We start from the raw sequence: 24,790 nt of genomic DNA on the forward strand, positions 1-24,790 counted from the left end.
TTTTTTATATTACCACGGAGAGGTTTTTTTCCAGTTTCCCCATCTCATATCGTATTATGGAGAGCTTTCCGCGGATATAATAATTAAAAATTATGAGATAAAACTAGCTTTGAAAGCCCCGAGGCTAACATACCTAGTTTAAATTTTATTAATTTTATTTTAATATTTGTGGAAAATTGTCTGTAATACGATGCTATACATGATTTTTCTTATGGCTGAGAACCGATCCAGGGTATATTAATTAGTTTGGAATTCATACTGGAAAATGTATTTTTGAGCTCATTCCTAAAGCTTTCATAAGCAGAAGCAACATCTTGAAAATCAACAAATTTTTCTGGAGTAGCCATCAGTTTATCCATAGTGTATTGAGACTATAATAAATAGATTTAATACCATTAGTCACAATTAGTCACAATATTCTGTCTAATCTAAACAATAATATGGTAGGATTGTTCCAACAATGTTTTCTTGTTGGTCCAATTTATGGATTGATTATATAGACTTGTTCTATAAAGAAATACTAGCGGCTTCGCCCCTAGCCTCTAGTGGCTTTACCCCAAGAGGTTTGATCAAACAAATTTTTCGTATTATAGATTTAAAGGAATTTTTTTTTATTTTGTGGGGGGGAATAAAATTTTTTTTTTTTGGGGGGGGGGGGAAGTCAACCCCACTATTTTAATTTAAACTAAAAGGAATTTTTTTTTTTTTTGGGGGGGGGGGTATTTTTCATTTTTTGGGGGGGTTGGGGGTCAAGAAAATAGTTATAAACCTTCCCGGGACCTATGAGAAGCTACCCTGTAAAGGAGAACCCTATCGGTTCAGCGGTTAGCGAGATCCTTCGCTACAAACAGACAGACAAACAAACAGACATCGTTCTACTTTGTATTATAGATAAAAAGCTTTGCCAACTGAAATCAGAAGCAGAGCCACCATAAAGCCTTTAATTTTTAGGATTCAAGTGGCTTCACCTCTAGCCTCTAAGGACGAAGCTCTAAAATTGATTGAGAATAAATCACATGTTACCACTTATTTGGTTTTGTTTTAAAAAAATTGAAAAGGTGTACCGCTCCTCAAAGAAATAGCTTGAAACAACCTAGGACCATTATCTTTATTCCCTAAGAAGCATAACACTGAGCCAGTACCGAGATCTTGAGGTTCAGACAGACAGACATTGTACTACTTTGTATTATAGACTAATAGCAGAAAGTCCGTTAAAACACGCTAATTGTTTACTTTTAGGACAACAAATTTCACATTTTATAATTATCCTAATCATATGATTTTTGGAATACTGATTCCTATTACCACAGGGTACAATGTTATAAGCGAAGCATCTTTATAATCAAGTCTTAAACATGTATGTTTGTCCTTAAAGTTAAGTTTTTGCAACAAAATTACTTATAATTTTGTTTAAACTTAAGCATTGATAATCTTCTTATTCAGGTCTGACACTCTTCAAGTGTTAATGTTTGGTTGTCCACCGTTTTTAGAGCTTCGATTTTATGGATGTTGTCATCCTATTTTTTAAAAAAAAACTTGTGTTTACCTCAAAATATAAGTAGAGATTAACAGTGTTATTAAAGATGGAGACGGCTATCAGAGCAATATCAAAACAGTTCCATAATGATCTAAATTAAAAATTTTAGCAGCGGAGTTATCTTTCAATTCCTAGCTATAAGTAGAAGACAAGTCAAAGTTTTGTGCTTTGCTACTTTGGATATTGTCATCCTTGTTTTTTTATACCATAATATTTTGTTAAAAAGTTATGACTTTTTGTATCCTTATAACAAAGTAACAGGATCTCTGTGTGGCTGTCTGTGTGTGTGTACCGAAGGATCTCGCTAATCACTGAACCGATATGGTTCTTCTTTACAGGACAGCTTCTCAAAGGTCCTGGGAAGGTTTATAACTATTTTGAAGAAGGGTACCACCACCACCCTCACAAGAGAAATCGCCTCTAAAAAAAATGACCTGTCCAGTGTCCACGAAAATTTTTTGAAACTTTTTCTTTTTAAAACTGATTGAAAGTATGAGTCGACTTCCCTCCAGCCTCAAGGGACCTAATAGGCCTCTAGGGCGTACCCGCTAGTATGTATTAAAGCTGCTCATGCAGAAAGTTTGTTTGTATTTTTATTGAAGGAACGACAGACGGACTGACAGACGTTAGAATATATCCTAGTTTATAGAGATACCTCTGCAACTGAAAATATATAGTTTAACCTGAAATATAGACAACCCAGATTAAAGATCTCGAGAATTTCCTCAATGATGAAGTAAAGTATGAACAATCCATATACAATCTTAAATTTATATATAATTATTCATTTACTTGTTTCATATTCAACAACCGATAATTTATCACATAAATAGATTATGTTTAAAGAAAAAAATTCTCAAACCCACCAAAGATTCTTTTAGGCAGTTTGCACTTTTGTTAAAAGAACTTATTCTTAACATATTAGGTTAATTTTTAACACTTTTTCATCAAAATATAGTTCCCCCCCCCCCCTAAAAAAAATTAATTGTTAGGGGTCTATGTTCACTCCCCCCATACATGTAATTGTTTTAGAAAAGAATAAGAAAATTGAGTCATTTAACTAATAATAAGATGATCTATCCAGAAAAAAGAAGAATTATTTGATAATAAATAAATCATTGTAATTTATCCCCCAATGACCTTGCATCCCTGAAAATGCTAATATTACCTCACAGGCTAGGACAGTGAAATCAGTCCAGCTGACATATCTCAATAGCTTTACAGTTTTGTAAGAGGCTGAGGCTAATACTCCTAGTAACAAGGATAATTATATCTAGCTGACATATCTTTATAACTTTACAGTCTCGTAAGAGACTGAGGCTAATACTCCTAGTAACAAGTATAATTATATCCAGATGATATATCTTAATAACTTTATAGACTTGTAAGAGGCTGAGGCTAATACTCCTAGTAACAAGGATAATTAAATCCAGTTGATATATCTCAATAGCTTTACAGTTTTGTAAGAGGCTGAGGCTAATACTCCTAGTAACAAGGTTAATTATAATCAGCTGACATATTTCAATAACTTTACAGTGTTGTAAGAGGCTTGTAAAAAGCTGAGGCTAATACTACTAGTAACAAGAATAATTATATCCAGCTAATATACATATATCTATAACTTTACAGTCTTATAAGAGGCTGAGGCTAATACTCCTAGTAACAATGATAATTATATCCAGCTGACATATCTCAATAACTTTACAGTCTTGTAAGAGGCTAAGGCTAATACTCCTAATAACAATGATAATTATATTCAGCTGACATATTTCAATAACTTTACAGTCTTGTAAGAGGCTGAGGCTAATACTCCTAGTAACAAGGATAATTATATTCAGTTGACGTATCTTAAGAACTTTACAGTCTTATAAGAGGCTGAGGCTAATACTCCTAGTAACAAGAATAATTGGATCATGGAAAGAAAACAAAGTCATTCCTAATTAGGACAGAAGTCACTGGAAATTGGTCTAAGGAAGGCTACTTATGTCCTTCATCTAACAAAATCTAACTTAAGGGAGGTGACTTATGTCCTTTGTCTAACAAATTCTTACATTAGGAAGGCTGCTTATGTCCTTCATCTTGCAAAACATAGCTTCTCTTTCCTTCACATAGCAAAACCTCACAAAACATAGCATTTTTGTCCTTCACATAGCAAATTCTTGCAAAACATAGCAAATTCTTGCAAAACATAGCAAATTCTTGCAAAACATAGCAAATTCTTGCAAAACATAGCAAATTCTTGCAAAACATAGCAAATTCTTGCAAAACATAGCAAATTCTTGCAAAACATAGCAAATTCTTGCAAAACATAGCAAATTCTTGCAAAACATAGCAAATTCTTGCAAAACATAGCAAATTCTTGCAAAACATAGCAAATTCTTGCAAAACATAGCAAATTCTTGCAAAACATAGCAAATTCTTGCAAAACATAGCAAATTCTTGCAAAACATAGCAAATTCTTGGAAAACTTAGCTTTTCTGTCCTTCACATAGCAAATTCTTGCAAAACATAGCAAATTCTTGCAAAAAATAGCAAATTCTTGCAAAACATAGCAAATTCTTGCAAAACATAGCAAATTCTTGCAAAACATAGCTAATTCTTGCAAAACATAGCAAATTATTGGAAAACTTAGCTTTTTTGTCCTTCACATAGCAAATTCTTGCAAAACATAGCATTTATGTCCTTTACATAGGTAAATCTTTCAAAATGCAGCTTTTCTGTCCTAAACATAGCTAAATGTTGCAAAATGTAGCATATTCTTGCTATTTAGACCACCCATTCCTGGGATCTTAAGCTTCAGACAGGAAAACCTTACTGTTTGGTTATTGAATTGACAGGATTTCAGAACAATGATATTAATTTTGATGTTTTATAACTCTGAATTTTTTCATCCATTTAAAATAGCCAGCTTTTTGTCACTAAATGTGAAAACTAAAAAGGCTTTTAAATTTAATGATCAACTAACTGCTATGCTAGAGACATATTAATGGAAAGAGGGGAAAGTCTCCCCACCCTAATTTTTATTTCATTTTTCTAGGGCAATTTATCTTAAGAATGTGGTAGTACTCTTCCCCCAAATAGCTTTAAACCTTTATTGGTCTCATACGAAGATAAATTGTAAAAGAACCATACAATTACTATAATAGCATAGTAAAAAAATATTTTTAAAAAAAAGATAGCTTTTGATAATAAAGAAATAAGTAAAAAAAAACTGTTTGGCTAGGTGGCTAGTTGGGCGTTTACGGCATGGGTCGGAACACACACAAAGACCATAGACTATGTATGCTTAGATTTGTAAGAATTTTGATTTATTGTTGCCTGTTGGTGTTTTATTTTAAACTATCGGCTACGCTCCTAGAGGTCTCCAGGTGGATGTGGTTTGAATTCAACCCTTCTATTTTTGTATTATTTTTAAAATGAAAAAGTATAAAACAAATTACTCCTCCCCCATTTTTCATTCGATTTTTCAAAGGGTTATTTTTTTCAAGGAACGATTTATCTTAGGAGGACGGTGGTACCCTTCCCTAGAATAGCAATAAACCTACCCATGTCCTGTAAGAAGCTACACTATAAAAGTGAACCATATCGGTTCAGTGGTCCCTGATTATTTTTTTTTCTTAAAATCTTTTATATTACATATTCTATATTTATAAATTGTCTTTGATGTTAAACATTTTTGACCCATGCCGTCACATAAAAATCACGCCAAAATCAGGAATTAAAAGGGATAACACAATGGATGATAAATCAATTTACATAATTAATTAAATAAAAAGTCTCCAAAATGTTAAGCACATAAATGAGAAATTGTTAAGATAAAACTTTGGGTACTGTGTAATAATCCAAGGAGTGAGTGTACATTGAGCTGCTTATTACACCGGTCTCCAAAGTTTTATAGTAACGTTTTCTTTTTCGTGGGCTTAATCGTAGGGAAATATAATTGAATTTTTATTGGTTGGTACATTAAAATGAGTGTCTTGTCCATTAACGATTCAACCACTAATCATAACTTATAGAAGGGATAACTTTAGGATCTTTACGTCAATGCAATCAAACAGAAAAGTCATACATTTTCGAATAAAGTCCTTATAAGTCCTCTTCGAAAAAGTATTAAAACAAGGATAGAAATTTGAGAACAGATTGTCAAAAAATTTGCCATTTTCAAAGGATATAAGTTAAAATATTCGGCCCTTCAGGTTTTCTAAAATAATACTCCACACCCGAAACTTCTTTATTTTTTGGGACGAATGTTTTTTCGAAATTCCCTCGATTGTGGCGAAAATTTACCCGTCGAAATTACGAATCGGTGATAAAGGGACTCGATCCAAGAACCCCAGCATATTCGAATTGCAAGGAGCTTTGATGTAAGGTTTATGACGTATTCACAAGGAGTCATAAAGCGAAAATTATAATACTATTAAATATGGGGGGATGACCAATAACAGAGCTAAAGATATGTTAATTTTCGAAATTTTTTACAATTAAATATAAATGTTGAAAACTTATAAGGGATTATGAATTTTTTTAGTATTCATGTTACTTAATACCAAAAAATAAATTAGAATATTTCTTAATTTCAAAACTTTGTGTGATTAGATTTTAGTATTGGTAATTAACCAACCCCTGGTCGTGTTGGGTCAAAAGTCATAAGGGTGGCTCAATTTTGGAATTGATAAGCACACTATCTTATTGACATAGAATTACATAAAAAAGTTGTCGCCAAATTAAGTTGCTAAGTTCTGTATTGATTTACGTTGATATTATAACAGGAGAAAATTTTGGTTGCAATTTCTCTTCGATTTTATTTGGTGGGCGATTTATCCAGTAAGAGGGGAGGGAATAGGTTAAAAGAATTGGGTGGGGGAGATCGTTATTTTAGCCCACTAGAGAGTTCACTTTATTATAGAACATGCAAATCTCGTGTAAGATCCAAGTAATAATAAATCCATTGTAATGAATTCAAAATTAAAAAAAAAACTTTGAAAATTGACCCACTCTAATCTTCATAGACCATACTTCGCAACAGCGGACGGCATGATGTGTCAAGTTTTTTCTTCTTATTTTGAAAAGCTAGCTTTTACACAAGAACATATATTTTACTATCCTTATAATAAAAGTAACAGGATCTGTGTCTGTCTATCTGTATGTATATCTTGTTAACTTCTGAACTAATAGGGTTCTGTACTTAGTTTAGCTTCTTATTAGTTCTGGGATAGGTTATAGCTATTTTGGGGGAGGGTACCACCCTCCCAGGAGAATTTACCCCTAGTAAAAATTAAACAACCCCCCCCCTCAAAAAATAAATTCTTTCATATTTTTTTTCTTTTTAAGACTGAAATAAAGAATAAGGTGAATAAACTTTCCCCCCTCCCTTCCTCTCCCCCTCCCACTTAGAGGTCTCTAGGGGCAGAGCAGCTAGTAGATCATTAAATTTTAAAGCATTTTTAGTTTTCACATTTATTAACAAAAAGCTGGCTATTTTAAATGGATGAAAAAATTCAGAGTTATTAAACATCAAAATTAATATCATTGTTCTGAAATCCTGTCAATTCAATAACCAAACAGTAAGGTTTTCCTGTCTGAAGCTTAAGATCCCAGGAATGGGTGGTCTAATTAGCAAGAATATGCTACATTTTGCAACATTTAGCTATGTTTAGGACAGAAAAGCTGCATTTTGAAAGATTTAGCTATGTAAAGGACATAAATGCTATATTTTGCAAGAATTTGCTATGTGAAGGACTAAAAAGCTAAGTTTTCCAATAATTTGCTATGTTTTGCAAGAATTTGCTATGTTTTGCAAGAATTTGCTATGTTTTGCAAGAATTTGCTATGTTTTGTAAGAATTTGCTATGTTTTGCAAGAATTTGCTATGTTTTGCAAGAATTTGCTATGTTTTGCAAGAATTTGCTATGTGAAGGACAAAAAAGCTAAGTTTTCCAAGAATTTGCTATGTTTTGCAAGAATTTGCTATGTTTTGCAAGAATTTGCTATGTTTTGCAAGAATTTGCTATGTTTTGCAAGAATTTGGTATGTTTTGCAAGAATTTGCTATGTTTTGCAAGAATTTGCTATGTTTTGCAAGAATTTGCTATGTGAAGGACAGAATAGCTAAGTTTTCCAAGAATTTGCTATGTTTTGCAAGATTTTGCTATGTTTTGCAAGAATTTGCTATGTGATGGACCAAAAAGCTATTTTATGCAAGATTTTGCTATGTGAAGGACCAAAAAGCTATGTTTTGCAATTTTTTGCTATAATAAGGACAGAAAAGCTAAGTTTTGCAATAATTTGCTATGTTTTGCAAGAATTTGCTATGTTTTGCAAGAATTTGCTATGTTTTGCAAGAATTTGCTATGTTTTGCAAGAATTTGCTATGTTTTGCAAGAATTTGCTATGTGATGGACCAAAAACCAATTTTGTGCAAGATTTTGCTATGTGAAGGACCAAAAAGCTTGGTTTTGTGAGGTGAAGGGAGGCTACTTATGTCCTCAATCTTGCAAAATCTTTGTTAAGGGAGGCAATTTATGCCCTTCATCTAACAAATTGTCACTTAAGGAAGGCTACTTATGTCCTTCCTAGGAAGGTGACTTCTGTCCTTATTAAGGAATGACTTTGTTTTCTTTCCATGATCCGAATAATTATATCCAGCTGACATATCTCAATAACTTTGCAGTCTTGTAAGAGGCTGAGGCTAATACTCCTAGTAACAAGGATAATTATATCCAGCTGACATATCTCAATAACTTTACAGTCTTGTAAGAGGCTGAGGCTAATACTCTCAGTAACAAAAATAATTATATCCAGTTGACATATCTCAATAACTTTACAGTCTTGTAAGAGGCTGAGGCTAATACTCTTAGTAACAAGAATAATTATATCCAGATGACATATCTCAATAACTTTACAGTCTTATAAAAGGCCGAGGCTAATACTCCTAGTAACAAGGATAATTATGTCCAGCTGACATATTTAAATAGCTTTACAGTCTTGTAAGAGGCTGCGGCTAATACTAATAGTAACAAGAAAAATTATATCCAGCTGACATATCTTGATAGCTTTACAGTCTTGTAAAAGGCTGAGGCTAATACTCCTAGTAACAAGAATAATTATTTCCAGCTGACATATCTAAATAACTTTACAGTCTTATAAAAGGCCGAGGCTAATACTACTAGTAACAAGGATAATTATGTCAAGCTGACATATTTAAATAGCTTTACACTCCTAATAACAAGAATAATTATATCTAATAGATAAATGTGAAACAGACATAGAGATAGACAAACATCCTAATATAAATACTTTCAAAAAGAAAATATTTATCAGAGTATTACAGACTTTAAAGTCAGACAGACAAATCGACAGATAGATAGACAGACATCTTAATACTTTGTGTTCATAATACTTACCCCCTGTAGGTGGAAATTCAAAAAGAAAATTAACCACACAGAAAAGGTTAATGTTGGCATTATAAACAGTGAAGTCAACCATAACTGCTCTGCTTTCCCGGCTTATCCATAGACTTTCCTAAATTTTATTATTCATCAGGGTCAGACCGGATACATATTGAGCCAGATACTAGATATCCGGCTGATTTCAATACCGGATATCCAGCTGATTTCTGATTCCGAATATCTGGCTGATTTTTAATACCAGATATCTAGCTGATTTCTAATACTGGATATCTAGAATCCAAAATGTTACCGGATATCCGAATATTGAAGTAGCAAAACAAAGTTTTCTTCCTTATAGGGAGTTTTCATATATAAAAAAGTTAGAATTTAAGAATTAAGTCTGTCTATACGTCCATAAGACCATCAATATGTAATGAAGAGTTTTTTACTTATTGCTATAAAGTACCAATAATTTTTTAACAGGGATTTTCGTTGTATAATATAAAATACTAGCGGCTTCGCCCCTAGCCTCTAGGGGCTTTGCCCAAGAGGTGATAAAAAAAAATTATTGCGAGAGACCATAAAGGACCATGGAAACTCCTTCAAAAAAAAAAAAAAAAAAAAATGGGGGGGGATTTTTTGGTTTTTGGGGGGGTTGGGGGTGTCCCACCCCCCGAGAAAATAGCTTAAAACCACCACAGGACCAATAGGTAGATACCCTGAAGAGTAGAATCCGATCGGTTCAGTGGTTACCGAGATCTTAAGGGACAGACAGACAGACGGTCAGACGGACAGACAGACATCGTTCTACTTTGTATTATAGATTATATTGCCGGATATCTGACTGGATTGTCTCAATATCTGGTGTCCTGCCGGATATCCGGTCAATTAAAATGTAAACTGAACTGCCATTGGTAATTTAGTCTGAGTATTGGCCTATCATTGGTCATTTGTATTTTTTTTAGAGGCACTATAATATTTTTTTACTTTTTCTTTTTAAAACTTAAATCAAAAGTATTTGTTTACAAGTAAAAATATAAAGGGAGAGGTCATTTTCTAGTAAATCCCGTAAAGGTGTGTGTTATAAGGCCTAAAAATAGTAGTAGAACGATAAGGTGCTCTAGATATATGTATTCCCTATTGAATAGAACAATAGGGAAATTTTTTTTTTTTTTTTGATAACCGTACCTGGATTATCTAAAAAAAATACGAAATTTCTATCAAACGCTTTGTTTGGCTCAAACTGACAAAAATTAAAAAAAAATATAATTATAATAATAATGTTTTCTATAGGTACAAGGTAAAGGTTAAGAACAATCTATACCATTAAACAAAGGAAGAAGTCATTCTTTACAGGTTGATTTATTATAATTATATTTTTTTTTATTTGTGTCAGTTTGAGCCAAACAAAGCGTTTGATAGAAATTTCAGATATTCCAGGTACGGTTATCAAAAAAAAAAAAAAAAATTTCTTCCCTATTGTTCTATTCAATAGGGAATACAAATATATAGAGCACCTTATCGTTCTACTACTATTTTTAGGCCTTATAACACACACCTTTACGGGATTTACTAGAAAATGACCTCTCCCTTTGTATTTGCTTTTTATTAATTTACATATTTAGAAAAATTAAAGTACAAAATTTGGTTTTATAAGATTACTTTACCTTTAGTTCATGAACTATTTTATAAGACCTATGTTTGTTGAACGGGTGTAATTGTTGAGTAGCTCCGTTGCCAGAATAACTTTCAAGCTGAAAATTGATTTCTAGTATGGATTTGAAACCGATTAATATCTGCTGGATTAGAACCAGTTCTCAGCTATACTGAAATCATTGCATCGCATTACAGAGAAATTTCCACAAATATTAAAATAAAAATAATAAAATTATTAAAAGCTTTGTTAGTTCGGGCTTTCGGCCTCTTGGTGCTAACAAAACTGGTTTTAATTTTTTTATTTTGTTATTCATGAAAAACTGTCTATAACACAAGGCGATTAAGAATTATTATGATGTTTGTCAAAATCTGGTCCTGGTGCATTCAACAAAAAAGAAAATGAATATTAAATTTTTAAAAGCATGGCTTTTCTGTAATTAGGGTCTGCACTAATTCCGTATGGCTGTCTGTCTCGGTCAGCTTTTTTTGTTAATCTATGCATGTTAGAATTGTTCTATTGATTTTAAACTTGGGATTGGGATTCCACTGACAGTTAGGTACGATCTTGAAAGTTTTGGTACTCTATTATGGTTACCAAAATGTCCATAGTTTCAAAGCTAATTTTTTAAACATTTTTGACAACAATGTTTTGTATGATTTAACTGTCCTATTCATCTGATATATGTAAAAATGATTCCTAGGGAAAACAGGTACAGATTGTTTAGCAAAGCATCCCATTAATCAAGCCCAAAATCTAAGTATGTCTTTAAACAAAATCCTGCATTTTTACAACAAGTTTTTACAAGTGTTCATTTGGTTTGTTTGCTTTTATGGCTGTTTCCATCCTTGCTCATTTACATATCTGAGGAACTGTAAAATAAATTTGAATCACCTGTCCAACAATTTCACTTTGTGAAGATTCCATATTTTTTGCAGTTGAGTAAGACCAAGCTGTTATTGATGTAAGATTCCTTAAATTTTATTACTGTTAATCTATATTTTCACTATCGGATATGCACCTAGAGGGTTTAATAGGCACTTGAGAAGAGAAGGGGGGGGGGGGGGAGATAAAAGTTGATACCCCTTACTTTCAGTAACAGTTTTAGAAAAAAATAAGTTTAGTTTTAAAAATATTTTTTCTATTTATAAATCTTTCAAGGACCTAAGAGATCCTACTTGTAAAGGAGAACTATATACTAGGTTCAACGGTTAGCGATATCCTTCAGTACACACAGACAGACAGACATGTTCATATCCTGATACTTTGATATAATTCTATAAGACTAACAAATGCTGCCTTCACCGAAACATATATTTTAACCATCCTCTCCTCTCCTTTATACAATTCAAAAAACACTATGAACTGGGGGTTAAAAACCTGCGGGGCTCCTCTAAACTTTATTTGACATAACATATTAAAAAATACGTTTTCTCCTTATATGCAATTGAAAGAGAATTTTGCTCGTCATATCCCAATAAATATTTATGTAGTTTACTCATATAAATTTCTTTTCTACAAAAATTTAAATATATATTGAAGGGTTAGTGAGAAAAATCGGGCCATCAGAGTTAGAGTATAACAGATTACAGACGGCCACAAACTATTATACAGTAAATTTGTCATTAGATAAAATGAGGGCTCGGCAGTCGCGCGTCAACCTTAAAATTTTATGCTTTGAAAAAAGAGGGATTGCCATATTTGGGTCAGGTTTATACTTACAGTTGATTTCCCGTAGGCTTAAAGACGGCTGGTGCGCGGCTGCCAAGCCCTGGATAAATTGCTTACCTAAAATCCGGGAAAAAGTCAGATGTATCCTCAATATCTTGGGAGTAATGGTGCCAGCAAGAGGCCTGCAGATTAAATGAACATAGAATACAGGGATCAAAACAATTGCCGATAAAATTTTTGTACATCTCCAATACTGTTACACAATATTCGCGCACCTCGTTGGCAAAACCCTGTGCACGCCACTGGGTGTATTTATATGTCCACTGGCCTGGAGGTGCTGAAAGATGGGATGTACTTTGCAGCTTGTATTTGTCACTCTTAGTTGTCTCAACCTGTAGATAATAGATATAATCAATAGATACACTCTCTAAATCAGCTAATTGGATAACAGATGAAGAACAAGCCTTTCATGTTATTGGTTAAAATATGTACAAATCAGCTGAAAACAGTGCAGTGGAATTTCTTAAGATAATGTATTTCTTGAGTGAATTTTATCGTGAAAATTTTTTTTCATTTGTACGTACAATGTAAAGTATTTTCTTTCTCTTTCCTAGAAACATAGAGGTACACCTTCTAAATCAGCCAAGAGGATAACAGTGGAAGAACAATCCAGCAATGTTTTTTGATTAAAAATGGTATAAGAGGGCAAATTTTTCATTTTATTCGTACAATATTTAAGCTAAAAAATTAGTAGTTCTTCTCTTTCTTTTCTTTCTCTTTCATGCCTGGCCCCCTTTTTCCCCCTTCTTTCTCTTTATTTCTCTATTGGAAGTAATTGCAGAGATCTGAAGGGATAAGACAATGGCCAATAAATTGATGCACATCCCCAAAGATGATACACAAAATTTACAATTAGTGGTTGAACATGGAGACACTCAACTTAATAAACCAATCAATCAAAATTCAATAAAAGTCTCCTAATTTGTTAATCCAACGATAATCGATTAGGATTAAAAATACCTAGAGATGTAGGGGACAATGGGCTGTTTATTACACTAGTCCCAAAAGTTTTATAATAGCGTTTTTTACAATATTGTGGACTTTTATTGAATTTTAAATTTGTTGCGTTATAGTTGAGTGTCCAAACGTTTCAACCACTAGTACTCATTGTGGAAATACATCAATTTATTGACCATTGTCTTATCCATTAAGATCTCTGAAAAATACCTCGGGACTCCAAGAAGTTTGTTTTCATACAGAATATTTTTATCTAGAGGGTGAAGTCTGCATAACCATATTATGTTCATTAAGGATGTGCATTACACCCCTCAAAAACCAGTGCACGCGCCTGTAGGGGGGGCTGATAATTAAGTCAAATGGTACATTTAATTCAAACTGACTAAAAATAAAATTGGTAGGGGGATTTTTAATAGTCCAAAACCACCTCAGGACCAGTAGGTATATTCCCTGAAGTGTAGAATCTGATCGGTTCAGTGCAGTGGTTATCGAGGGACGGATGGACGGACAGACAGACGGACAGACGGACAGACGGACAGACGGACAGACGGACAGACGGACAGACGGACAGACGGACAGACGGACAGACAGACAGACAGACGGACAGACAGACAGACAGACAGACGGACAGACAGACGAACAGACAGACAGACAGACGGACAGACAGACGGACAGACAGACGGACAGACAGACAGACAGACAGACGGACAGACAGACTGACAGACTGACAGACAGACGGACAGACAGACAGACAGACAGACAGACAGACAGACAGACAGACGGATAGACAGACGGACAGATGGAGAGACAGACGGACAGACAGACGGACAGACAGACAGACAGACGAACAGACAGACGGACAGACATCATTCTACTTTGTATTAAAAATAGCGGCTACGCCCCTGAAGGCCTGTAGGTGGCCTTGAGGCCTTAGTTTTTAAATTGAAAAGGAAAAAAGGAAAGAATTTTTTTATTCGGGAGAGGAGGGGGGAGGCAGGATGGTTGTCCACCCTTCATTTTTATTTTTTATCTAATAAGAATTTTTTTTAGTGGTTTTTTTTCTGTGGTGATACCCACCCCTAAAATAGTTACAAACCTTCCACTTACCTATGAGAAGCTACACTGTAAAACAGAACAATATCGGTTTATTGGTTGACAAGTTCTTTTAATACAGACACAAAGAGATCCTGTTACTATATTAAAAGGATGGTAGGATTCATTTTAAATCCTATAACAATATAAAATATTTAAAATGAACATGTCCTGCAGGGTAGGCTTCCATTCTCGTTTCTGGGACAATCAACTTGGCTAAACAAAAACAGGATTCAATCAATTATATATTAGCGAAGCTTTTTGGTACATGATGTTCTGTCCAATTTTTGTTAACTGCTGCGAAGTTCTTTAAGTTTATAACACTATTTAGTTCCGAAGATACCTACTCTATATTTTTCAATGTCCGGCTGTCTGATACGTTAAGAGGTTTAAGGAAATACATGTTTTTATTGGTTGTTATTTAAGATTAACGGCTGAAATTTTTCGTTAATGCACAAAATGGAAAAAAATACCCTCTCTTTAAATTGAAATCATTGTAGAAAAGTTTGCACAAAAGTTTAAACAACCAACCAAGAATTAATAAAAGTTCCCAAAGTTGTTGAGCCAACTCATCGGAGAAATGTTTATCAAACTTTGGGCACCAGTACTTTTTACAGTCTATGTCTCCTCCCTTCCACATTTAAACCAACAAATAAGATGAAACTTGTAGAGTAGGTTTGCTAACGAAAAACACACAATCAAAAGTTTGATAAAGAAAAGTTAAAGAAATCAGGGATTTAAAGGGATACGACATTAGCCGATAAATTGATTTACATCCCCATTGATGATGCACAAAATTACCCTTCTGTTGATTACAATTAGTGGTTGAAACACTCAACTAAATAAACCAACCAATAAAAATTTATTAAAAATCCCCAAAGTAGTAAAGTTAACGAATAAGAAAATGTTATTATAAAACATTTGGGACTAGTGTAATAAACAGCCAAATGTCCCCTCTCTCCCTGTAAAGAAATGCAGTTTTGTCCCAAACTTTTATCTTCTTTTATATCTTAAAAAGCAAAATTATATAAATTTTAATGGGGCAACTACTCTATATTTCCGATTGTTTGTTTGTGCAGTTTCAAGATTTTCTTGGTTACTATCTAAGGTATACAGTTCTACTACTGAGTATCTCAGGATAAGACAATGGCCGATAAATTGATCTATAGCATCCCTGAGGATGAAACGCAAAATTTCTCCTCCTGTAGATTAAAATTATTGGTTGAAAAGTTTGAACACTACTTAATTAACCAACTAATCAAATTCAATAAAAGTTTCCAAAGTTTTTAAGATAACGAATAAGAAAATCTTAACCGTTTACAGTCGGGCCCCTTGCTGCACCTTAATCAGTTCCTATTAGAGCTAGAGGGCTAAAAAATTTTGTGCAAGTCCTCTGCTTGATAATGAATTTCCGACCTTAAGTGAGTCAAAGTCAATTTTCGCTTCCTTCACCCCTTTATTTAACAACCTTTGTTTTTAGGTCCTTTTTTACTATAAAATTCCAAACGGCTGTAATTTTCTTATTTTTGAAGCTAGAAAAACAATGATTTTACAGAAAATGTTTATCTTTATTTAAATTTTATATTAGAAATATCAAAACATAAATTTCAGCGGCCGCAGCTGTACTTGGCAGCTGCCAGCCGCCGCAGTCGGCGGACGGCGGGAAAACGGCGGCGGATCTTTATGAAATTTTAATACGTTATGTAGACATGTAAGAAAGCTTAAGTTTAAAATTTGAAGTCTCTAAGTCAAAAATTGCGGTCACAGGAGCCTTTTAAAGATTTCTGGAGACCTGGAGGATCTGGACCTGCAGGATCATACCTGGAACCGGAAATTGACTTTAACACCTGTATTTCATATGAGAATATACTACTTTATTTAAGTCAAAAAAATATTTTTGCTCTTTACCTGGATCACCCTGCCAGGTTTGCTGGCATCCTGTGCCCGCCAGGATGGAGATATTAAAAAAATTCCAACTCTCAGTTATGTGTCATACCCATACTTAAAAAGTCACGCAGTTTGGGCTCTTTATCTTTCACACACAGAAAATGAGAAAGAAAAAACCGGATGGGGGGGCGTTCAACGCCCCCCCCCCCCCCCCGATCGTTAAGGGTTAATATAAAACTTTGGAAACTAGTGTAATAAACATTCCAAGATATACAGTTGAATATTCTACTCTATATCGCATCCGTCCTTTACTTGGCTGCTATAGGAGCTAGATATATTTCTTTGTCTCTTGATCTTCTCAATGTCCGTCTGTATGTCTAGATATTTTGGGACTATAAATAATTAAAAACAGTTTTGTTAAATCTTAAAATTTTTCAATTTAATATCCGCGGAAAGCTGTCTATATTATGATGCGATAGATAACTATTCTTGTTTTTCTTTTATTTCTTTGAATGCAAAATTATATAAATTTCAAAATTTTGTAGTTTTCAAGTTTAAATTTAGTTCTATAACTTTTTTAAAAAATCAAGGATGGCAACATATATGGGTAGCGGAGTTTATAAACCTAAATAATTATTTGCAATTTCTACAGTCGGAAGAGTGAGTTAAAGAGAATGATGTTTTTGGCCAAAGAGATCTTCACAAAAAATACAGGCATCTATTTCTTATAAAAGCTGAGAAACTAATTTCTCCCCATAGGAGTATAAAATAATAAGCGGACAGAGGGTGGGTGTCAACACCTACCCTAAAATGGAAAATGGAACGGCCTGTCTTCCCTTTTTTTCATCCACTAAAGTTTCACCCCCCCCCCCCCCTGAAAAAAATCCTTAAGCACATCGATGGTGAAAACATTTGGGTGCCTTTTGCATGCCCCATTGGCAAACTCTGCGCACGCGCCTGTATTTCTATTACCTTATATCCCCATCATGATACCAAAATTCTGGGTATAACCCATCAATCATTTGTTTCTCAATAAACTTCCAGAATTCTCGAGTATCTGTCACCTATACAAAAGAATGATTATTCCCAGGGTTCTTAAGGGATAAGACATTTAAACATCCCCAATTATGATAAACAAAAATAGACCTTGTGTAGATTACAATTAATGGAGTTAAGCTCTTTGGGCACTCCTTGTTTGTACCAATCAATTAAGATTTTAAGCAACTGTTTTTTTTATAACTTATGTACAAGCATAATTCACACTCCAATTTTCCCTCCCTCACATGAAAGCTTTAATAAACAGCTAAATAACAGATTAATTAACAACAGTAAACCTAATTACAGTAATTGACATATGTATGTAGAAAAGATTCAATATTTGAATTGACAGAGTTATTCAATAATTTGCTTTAATTTTACATGTTTTTCCACTAATATAATTGTGTAATAAGAGGTAAAACATAAAGCTAAGAGTTGAGGCCCATTTGTCTTGCAATTAACAGGCGGACAAACAGACATTGTTCTACTTCGATATACCAAGTGATAATTCATGAATGACTAAACTACTAAAGAGAAAGGGGTATAGTCCCTTTCGTGACAACGCCTTTTGAGGGGCGTATCGTCGTATTTTTATAGTAGCTTTCCCCCTCTTTCTAGCCCCTTCAGGGTGGCTCTAATTCTTCGGGGCAAATTGCCTAACCCTGCGGGAAAAACACCTAACCCAACTTAACATAACCTAAAATAACTGTCAAATAACCATCAAAAGCTACTGTGAAAATAAGACGAAACGCTCCTTAAGAGGCGTTGTCACGAAAGGGACTATACCCCAAGAAAGAATTATACAGTAGCAACGCAGCTAAAGAATTAACCTCTGGTTGGTCATCGAACAAATTCTTCATGGCCTTGGTGAAGTAGAAGTGGGTGGGAGAGGTCAGTTGAAACACTTCTATAATATAAACAAGGATGAAAACATCCATAAAAATCGAAGCTCTAAAATCAGAAGGAAGGACAAACAATAATAAGAAAAACATTAATTTGTAAGTTTAAACTAAATTTTTGTTTTTAAATTTAATTATAGAGATGCTTTGCTTATTTTATTGTACCTTGTTGTCCTGGGAATCAATATCTGATATGGAAATCATCATACTAAGTTTGAAATCCATAGGACAATTCTAACATGATTAAATTAACGATGTTACGGACCACCCACCAAAATAGTTATAAACTTTCCCAGGACCTATGAGAAGCTATACTGTAAAGCAAAACAGTTAGCAAGATCCTTCAGTACAGATAGACAGACACACAAAGATCCTGTTACTTTTATATAATGATTTACTCACCAACGGATAAAACCAAGAGAAAGAGTATGTAGATGATTAACTCTCTATATTACAGATTACAGATAATTTATTTTTGTATCATTGTTATTTTTTTATTTCTTATTTTTTGTAGCGAAGCTACTTTATTATTCACTTTGTTTGTACGTCCGTCATTCACCAACACTAAGGGGGAAATGTGATTTTTTTAACAGCTTTTCAAGATAGACGGCAAATTTTTTTTGTAAGGTAAAAAAAATTTGTTAGGGGGGTATTTTTTTCTAGGGGCCGTTTAGCTTGGGTTGGACGAGATTCTTCGGTACAGACAGACAAACATTCACACGTAGACATCCTGCTACTTTTAAATAAGGATTTTGTATTTGATTACTTTTTAAGACTTTAACTCAATGACGCTTATTTTTCCTTCTGGCACATTTTAAAGTTCTTTTTTTTTGGTATAAATTTGACATATTTTGAGAAGATATTATATTGTGTTGAATTAGTCATAAAATTTATAATTTAAATGTACACTTTTTATGTTAACCGGCAATTTTCTCTCTCTTTTTCTTTACTTCTGCTTTACAATCAACTGACACTTTTTTTTATATAAGAGAATATCTTGGATTAGTTTTAAATAAATATTGTTATAATAACTCTTATAATTCAGATGTAAATTTTTATGTAAATAATTAAGACAAATAAAGAATCAAATAATAATAATAATTAAGACCTTGTTTCAAATTTTGTTTGGTCTTATTATTATCTATAATATGCCTAAGAGTTGTTCTCAGAACTTTATCCTGTATCATATGATGTTTATTAAAGTGACATATTAAATTTTCTTTGAAAAGCCCTCCATCCACTAATCACAAAAGTTATTTTGTGCTTTTCCTTCTAGTGAACATCAAGCACTTAACCCCCCTCCCCCCCCCCCAGAGGATAGTAGTTTTTGCCTTTGTCTGAATCTGCGTGGGAACTTAACCCTTAAAATTAATCCCTATCCTTTATGGCCAATGAGGTAATTAACTATAAAAGGTAATATTCAACCAGGACTCGGCAGCCGCGCCAAGCCTCAAACCTAATCTCATTTGACTGCTTAAAATTTAAAAAAACAGGGTTTGACATATTTCGGTCAGGTTTCAGACTTCCAGCTTATTTTTAAACCTGTAAAAGGTTGATTTTCCTGAGTCTTACAGGCGGCTGACGTGCGGCGGCTGACACGCGGCATCTGACGCGCGGCGGCCAAGCCCTTCATTCAACATTGTTAAACATCCCTGATCTTGTTTCGAAGTGATGACTGATGACAACATCTGTCTTGTCGACCACATCCCACATATTCCCTCTCCAAACCTGAGGGTATATGCAAAAAATTATTATTGTATATCTGAGCTGGATCTTTAAATCATTTTAATGGTGCGCCAAATCGGGGTGAGCCAACTTTCCACCAATGAGAGCACAGCATTTTACGAAATGCCGCGCTGTGATTGGCTGAAATTCGGCGCACCCCGATTTGGCGCACCATTGAAATGATTTAAAGATCCAGCACTGTATTTGCAACAACTTTTATTACAGACTAACTTCTAGTTTTAAACATTTACAAAAGGGCTTGCATAATTGCATCAAGATGTATGACAGAACTATATGGGAAATAAACGTCTATGACGAATCTTATTTGTGTATTTTGTCAACATGTGTCGAATTTATGTCTTTGTCTATATAATCTAGATATAGGCCATAAAATTTAAGAAAAGATTGTTTTTTATCTATTTTGGGGGAGCGTACCCACACTCTTCCAAGAGTAACCGCACATTATACCCCCCCCAAAAAAATCTAAAATACTAATATTTAAGTTGGTGGGCAAACCTTCTCCTCCACCTCTTCTTTAAAGTGCCCCTAGAGGCATAATGTTTTACAGCCTACCTTTGCCAACATCCTTTTTTCGTTTCTTTTTCTCCTTCGTGGGATTCCAATTTTAGGCGTCTGGCGGTAGCTGTCTTGATCAAACGTTCACCCTATATTTTTTACTAGCAGCTACGCCCTTAGAGGCCTCTTAGTGCAATTAACAAGTGGGGGTTATAGTTATTTTAGCCAGCTGGGACTTTCACTTTATTAAAGTTTATGAAAATCTGGTGCAACATCCAAGTAATCATTATATCGATTGGTAAAATAGATTTAAATGTATACGTTATTTGTGTCAGTTTGACATTAGTAAAATATTTGATATTCTTATTAAAGCTTATTGAGTTAATGTTCCTTCATGAACGGATAATTCTTGTCTTAAATATAAAATATTCTGGTTTTTATTGTGTTGCTTACCTTTACTGTAGATGCCCTTGATTTACGTGTAGAACTTGGTCTTTTATCGTTCTTGCTTAGTTCTTCTAAAAATTATTCTTAAAAATTTTGTTTCATCAAATTTACAAAGGGAGGAGTAGGTTGGGCTAAAATTCAGTAAAGGTGTGTTTTAAGGCTTAAAAATAGTAGTAGAATGATAATATTCACTAAATATAAATACAAATTTTTGTCTATGGTTCTCTCTATTCAATAAGGAATAAATATTTAGTGAATAATATCGTTCTTCTAAAAGAGTTACATCATAGATGTATAAACAGACAACTACCTCCCTTCCTTTTTAAAAGATCTCTTTCTTTCGTCTGCTTCTAAATTATTTTCTGTTACTTGGCTGTGTTAATATAAGCGACACCATTTGTTGATTTTCAATGACTCAATAGAAAGCTTGCACAAGGCGGTTGCTATGGGGAGATACAGTTATTTAACCCTTTCTCCCTCTAGTGTTTTACTCTAATGTTCTTCTACTGTTTTTAAGCCTTAAAACTCACACCTTTACGGAATTTAAGCACAACCTACCTTCCTTTTTCTTACTTTGGGGTGGTTAGGATATCCCTTCTGAAGAGAAAGGATATTAGACTTCAATTTCTTTTATATAAAAAACACGTTATCTTATTAGTTGACATTTAGCAAATCTTGATTTGGTTGTATAAACTAAGAATGTCCAAACTTTTCCAACAATAATTTTGATCTACAGATTTTTCTTTTCCATAATTTATCACGAGCAAATAGGACCCTAGAGGCATGTTGGGGAGGGAGGATTTTTTAGAGAAGACATCTCTTGGGAGCGTGATGGTAACCCCCTTTTTAATAGTTATAAACCTTCCCATAGGCGTCCAAGGGGGGGGGGGGGTAATGGGACGATTACCCCCCCCCCCCAAACGATTTTGGGGGTGCCGTAGGATGCTGTGAGTATTGGTGCGAAAAATATGACGTAACAAAAAAAATTAGCCAATGAGAGGCCACTATAATTTTACCATTGGTCAATAACGGCCTCTCATTAGCTAATTTTTTTTGTTACGTCATATTTTTTGCACCAATACTCACAGCATCGTACCGTAGGCACCCCCAAAATTTTTCTCATTTTACCCCCCCCCCCCCCCCATTCAAAATTTACCCCTACCCTTAAAAATACCATTAAGGAGGGGGTATTTACCCCCCCCAAACAATTTTGGGGGGGTAAATACCCCCCCAAAATAAAAAAATCTCTAATAAAAAAAATTTTTGCGCGCTTCGCGCGCATTTTTAATACTATATATTTAATAAAATTTAAATTACCCCCCCAAAAAATTTTACCCCGGGGGTAAATTTTGGGGGGGGGGGGAGGTAAACTAAATTTACCCCTGCCAACAGATTTCAGGGGGGGTAATTACACCCCCCAAGCAAATTTTACCCCCGGGGTATAAATTTTGGGGGGGGGGTAAAAAAATTTGCGGCGCGATTCGCGCGCCATTTTACCCCCCCCAAACACGAATTACCCCCCCCTAAAATATTTTTACCCCCCCCAAAATAAAAAGCTTGGACACCCCTGAACCATCCCATGACTTATGAGAAGCTACACTGTAAAGCAGAATCGTATTGGTTTAGCTGTTAGCAAGATCCTTCGGTTGACACAAAAAGACATACTGTTACTTTTATATAAGAATTGGATATCGAACAAGATATAATAAAAAATTAAGAAAACTAGCTTCCCTAAAAGTTGAAAATTAATCGAAGATGGTAGAGCAATACGATATAGTTGCGGCTTCGCACCTAGCCTCTAGGGGCTTTGCCCCAAAAGGTAATGAACTACGTTTGATCTATCCAATTTTTTGCATTTAAATTTAAAAAGAAGTAAAAAAAAATTTTTTTTTTTTGGGGGGGGGTAGTCCCACCCGCAAAGAAAATAGCTTAAAACCATCACAGGACCAGTACGCATATTCCCTAAAGAGTAGAGCCCAATCGGTTCAGTGGTTCTGAGATCTTTAGACAGACAGACATGGTTCTACTTTGTAAATATTATAGATTACCTTGATCATTAGATTTTGGATCTTCACGCCCTTCATGGCTCCCAAAATTAGACCTACCATCCTTGGATGCAGAATTAGGCCTACCATCCTTCGATGAATTAGGACGAGAAACAAACAGCTTTTTAGCCATTTTTGTTTTTTATCTATGGATATTTTTATCAAAAAATAACCGGATGTTTGTCTGTTTGTCCTGAAGGATCTCGCTAACAGCTTAACCGATATAGTAGATTCTCATGGATTCTGGGAAGGTTTAAAACTATTTTGGGGGAATGGCCCCTAGAAGAGCGTAGCCGCTAGTAGGATATAAGTGGATATATTGACAGGGAAATATTTGTCGTCAATTTAGATTGCTAATATAGGCCTCATTTATTGGCCAGTTTGTTCATACAGTAGGAGGGGAGGTGATGGGGTAAAGGGGTGGATGGGAAGAATCGTTAATTTAGCCAGCTGTGAGTATTACTTTACCAGAGTACATAAAAATCTGGTGCAACATCCAAGTAATAATATATAGATTATTCTAACATAGTAAAACTTTAGATAAAGAGTTCGTTTCTTATTTTTTAAAGAGTAGCGGCGCTTTAAGTGTTTGTGTCAGCCTGTCTGCATATCAGTGATTAGGCGGTTGCAGGACTGGTACCCAAAGTTATATAACCACGTGATCTTTTCCATTGGCTCAAAATTTGTTGGTTACCTTTTATTTTTATAATTTTTATACAGAGGGGGTAACAAGGAGTAAGGGAGGGGACAATGGATCGAATATTCAATTTTTACTTTGGATACTGGCTTAAAGGGAATGTGCACGAATACAGCAGATTCTAACTGACTTTGGGTACTTGCGCATCAATGCCCCGCTAACTAGCTGAGCTAGTTTTGAATATGCAAACAGAAAAATTTGTTATTAATGGCTGGTTTTAACAAATATTTTTTCCCAAGAAAATGTCATTTCATGTATAGAAACGCTACTGTGATATTTATGTATTAAATAATCTAAGAACCGCTTGAATTTACGTGTCAGTTATAAATATATGAGAAGGGTTGAGGTATTTCTAAACAAGATTTTTCTAGTGATTAATTACAGAATGTTTACTACATTGTGATGTGTTGATAATTTAATTTTTAAGTAAATAATTTTTTTCTTAGAACTAATTTTGGTCTAAATTAGGTTACCATGATCCCTTTACAATTTTGGTAAAATTTTCTTGATAAATCTGGTTTTCATTGCTTTTCAGCGAACCCTCTTAAATTGAATTAATTGCCCATTGTCCCCTCACTTACTCCCTGGGGGGTAAGTTAAATGATTTTTTTTTGTCGGAAATACATACATCCTATTACTTAAGTATACATATATATAACTGGCGGCTACTCAACTAGTATCTAGGGGCCCTGTATTCGAAGGAGAAGATAGGGATTTGAAAAATGGCTTAAAACCATCCCAATAGCCTAAAACCATTAGAGGTCCTATGTAAACTTACCTAAAATAGATCACTCAAACGGGTAAGTAGTTATCGAGATCTTAAGTTTCAGACAAAAATCATTATTACTTTATATAATAGGATAGGTTGAATATATGTAGACACATATTATTTAACTAAATCTAATACAAACTGAAACAGTTTTGGTTGATACCAACAAATGTACGTAATTTAATCATAATCTTAGCAGGGAGGGAGGGGATATTGGGCTGTTTATTACACTAGTCCCCAAAGTTTTATATTAACATTTTTTATTAGTTTGCTTAACAACCTTGGCGACTTTTAATGTGTTTTTATTGGTTGGTTCATTGAGTTGAGTGTCCCAAGATTCTACCATTAATTGTAAAATACAGAGAGGGAATTTGTGTATCATCATTGGGCATATACATAAATGTATCGG

General features: G+C 34.2%; 1 protein-coding gene across 1 annotated transcript; it reads right to left on the minus strand.

The window, feature by feature from the left end:
• Positions 1-209: 209 nt before the first annotated feature.
• Positions 210-24,522, minus strand: LOC145330833 (polycystin-2-like). Its single transcript, XM_080175496.1, has 19 exons — positions 22,919-24,522; positions 20,877-20,941; positions 20,481-20,572; positions 19,834-19,910; positions 19,335-19,359; positions 18,585-18,628; positions 18,114-18,190; positions 17,218-17,309; positions 14,530-14,574; positions 13,477-13,533; positions 12,578-12,641; positions 12,367-12,431; positions 11,473-11,551; positions 10,592-10,678; positions 8,940-9,057; positions 2,706-2,788; positions 2,221-2,300; positions 1,547-1,628; positions 210-371 (listed from the first exon to the last, which is right to left on the minus strand). The coding sequence occupies exons 1-19, from the start codon at positions 23,046-23,048 to the stop codon at positions 210-212; spliced, it is 1,524 nt and encodes a 507-aa protein (XP_080031622.1). The 5' UTR covers positions 23,049-24,522.
• Positions 24,523-24,790: the final 268 nt, after the last annotated feature.

This window comes from Acartia tonsa, chromosome 10 (assembly GCF_053477335.1).
Source record: "Acartia tonsa isolate MP-2025a chromosome 10, ASM5347733v1, whole genome shotgun sequence".
Taxonomy (NCBI): Eukaryota; Metazoa; Arthropoda; class Copepoda; order Calanoida; family Acartiidae; genus Acartia; species Acartia tonsa.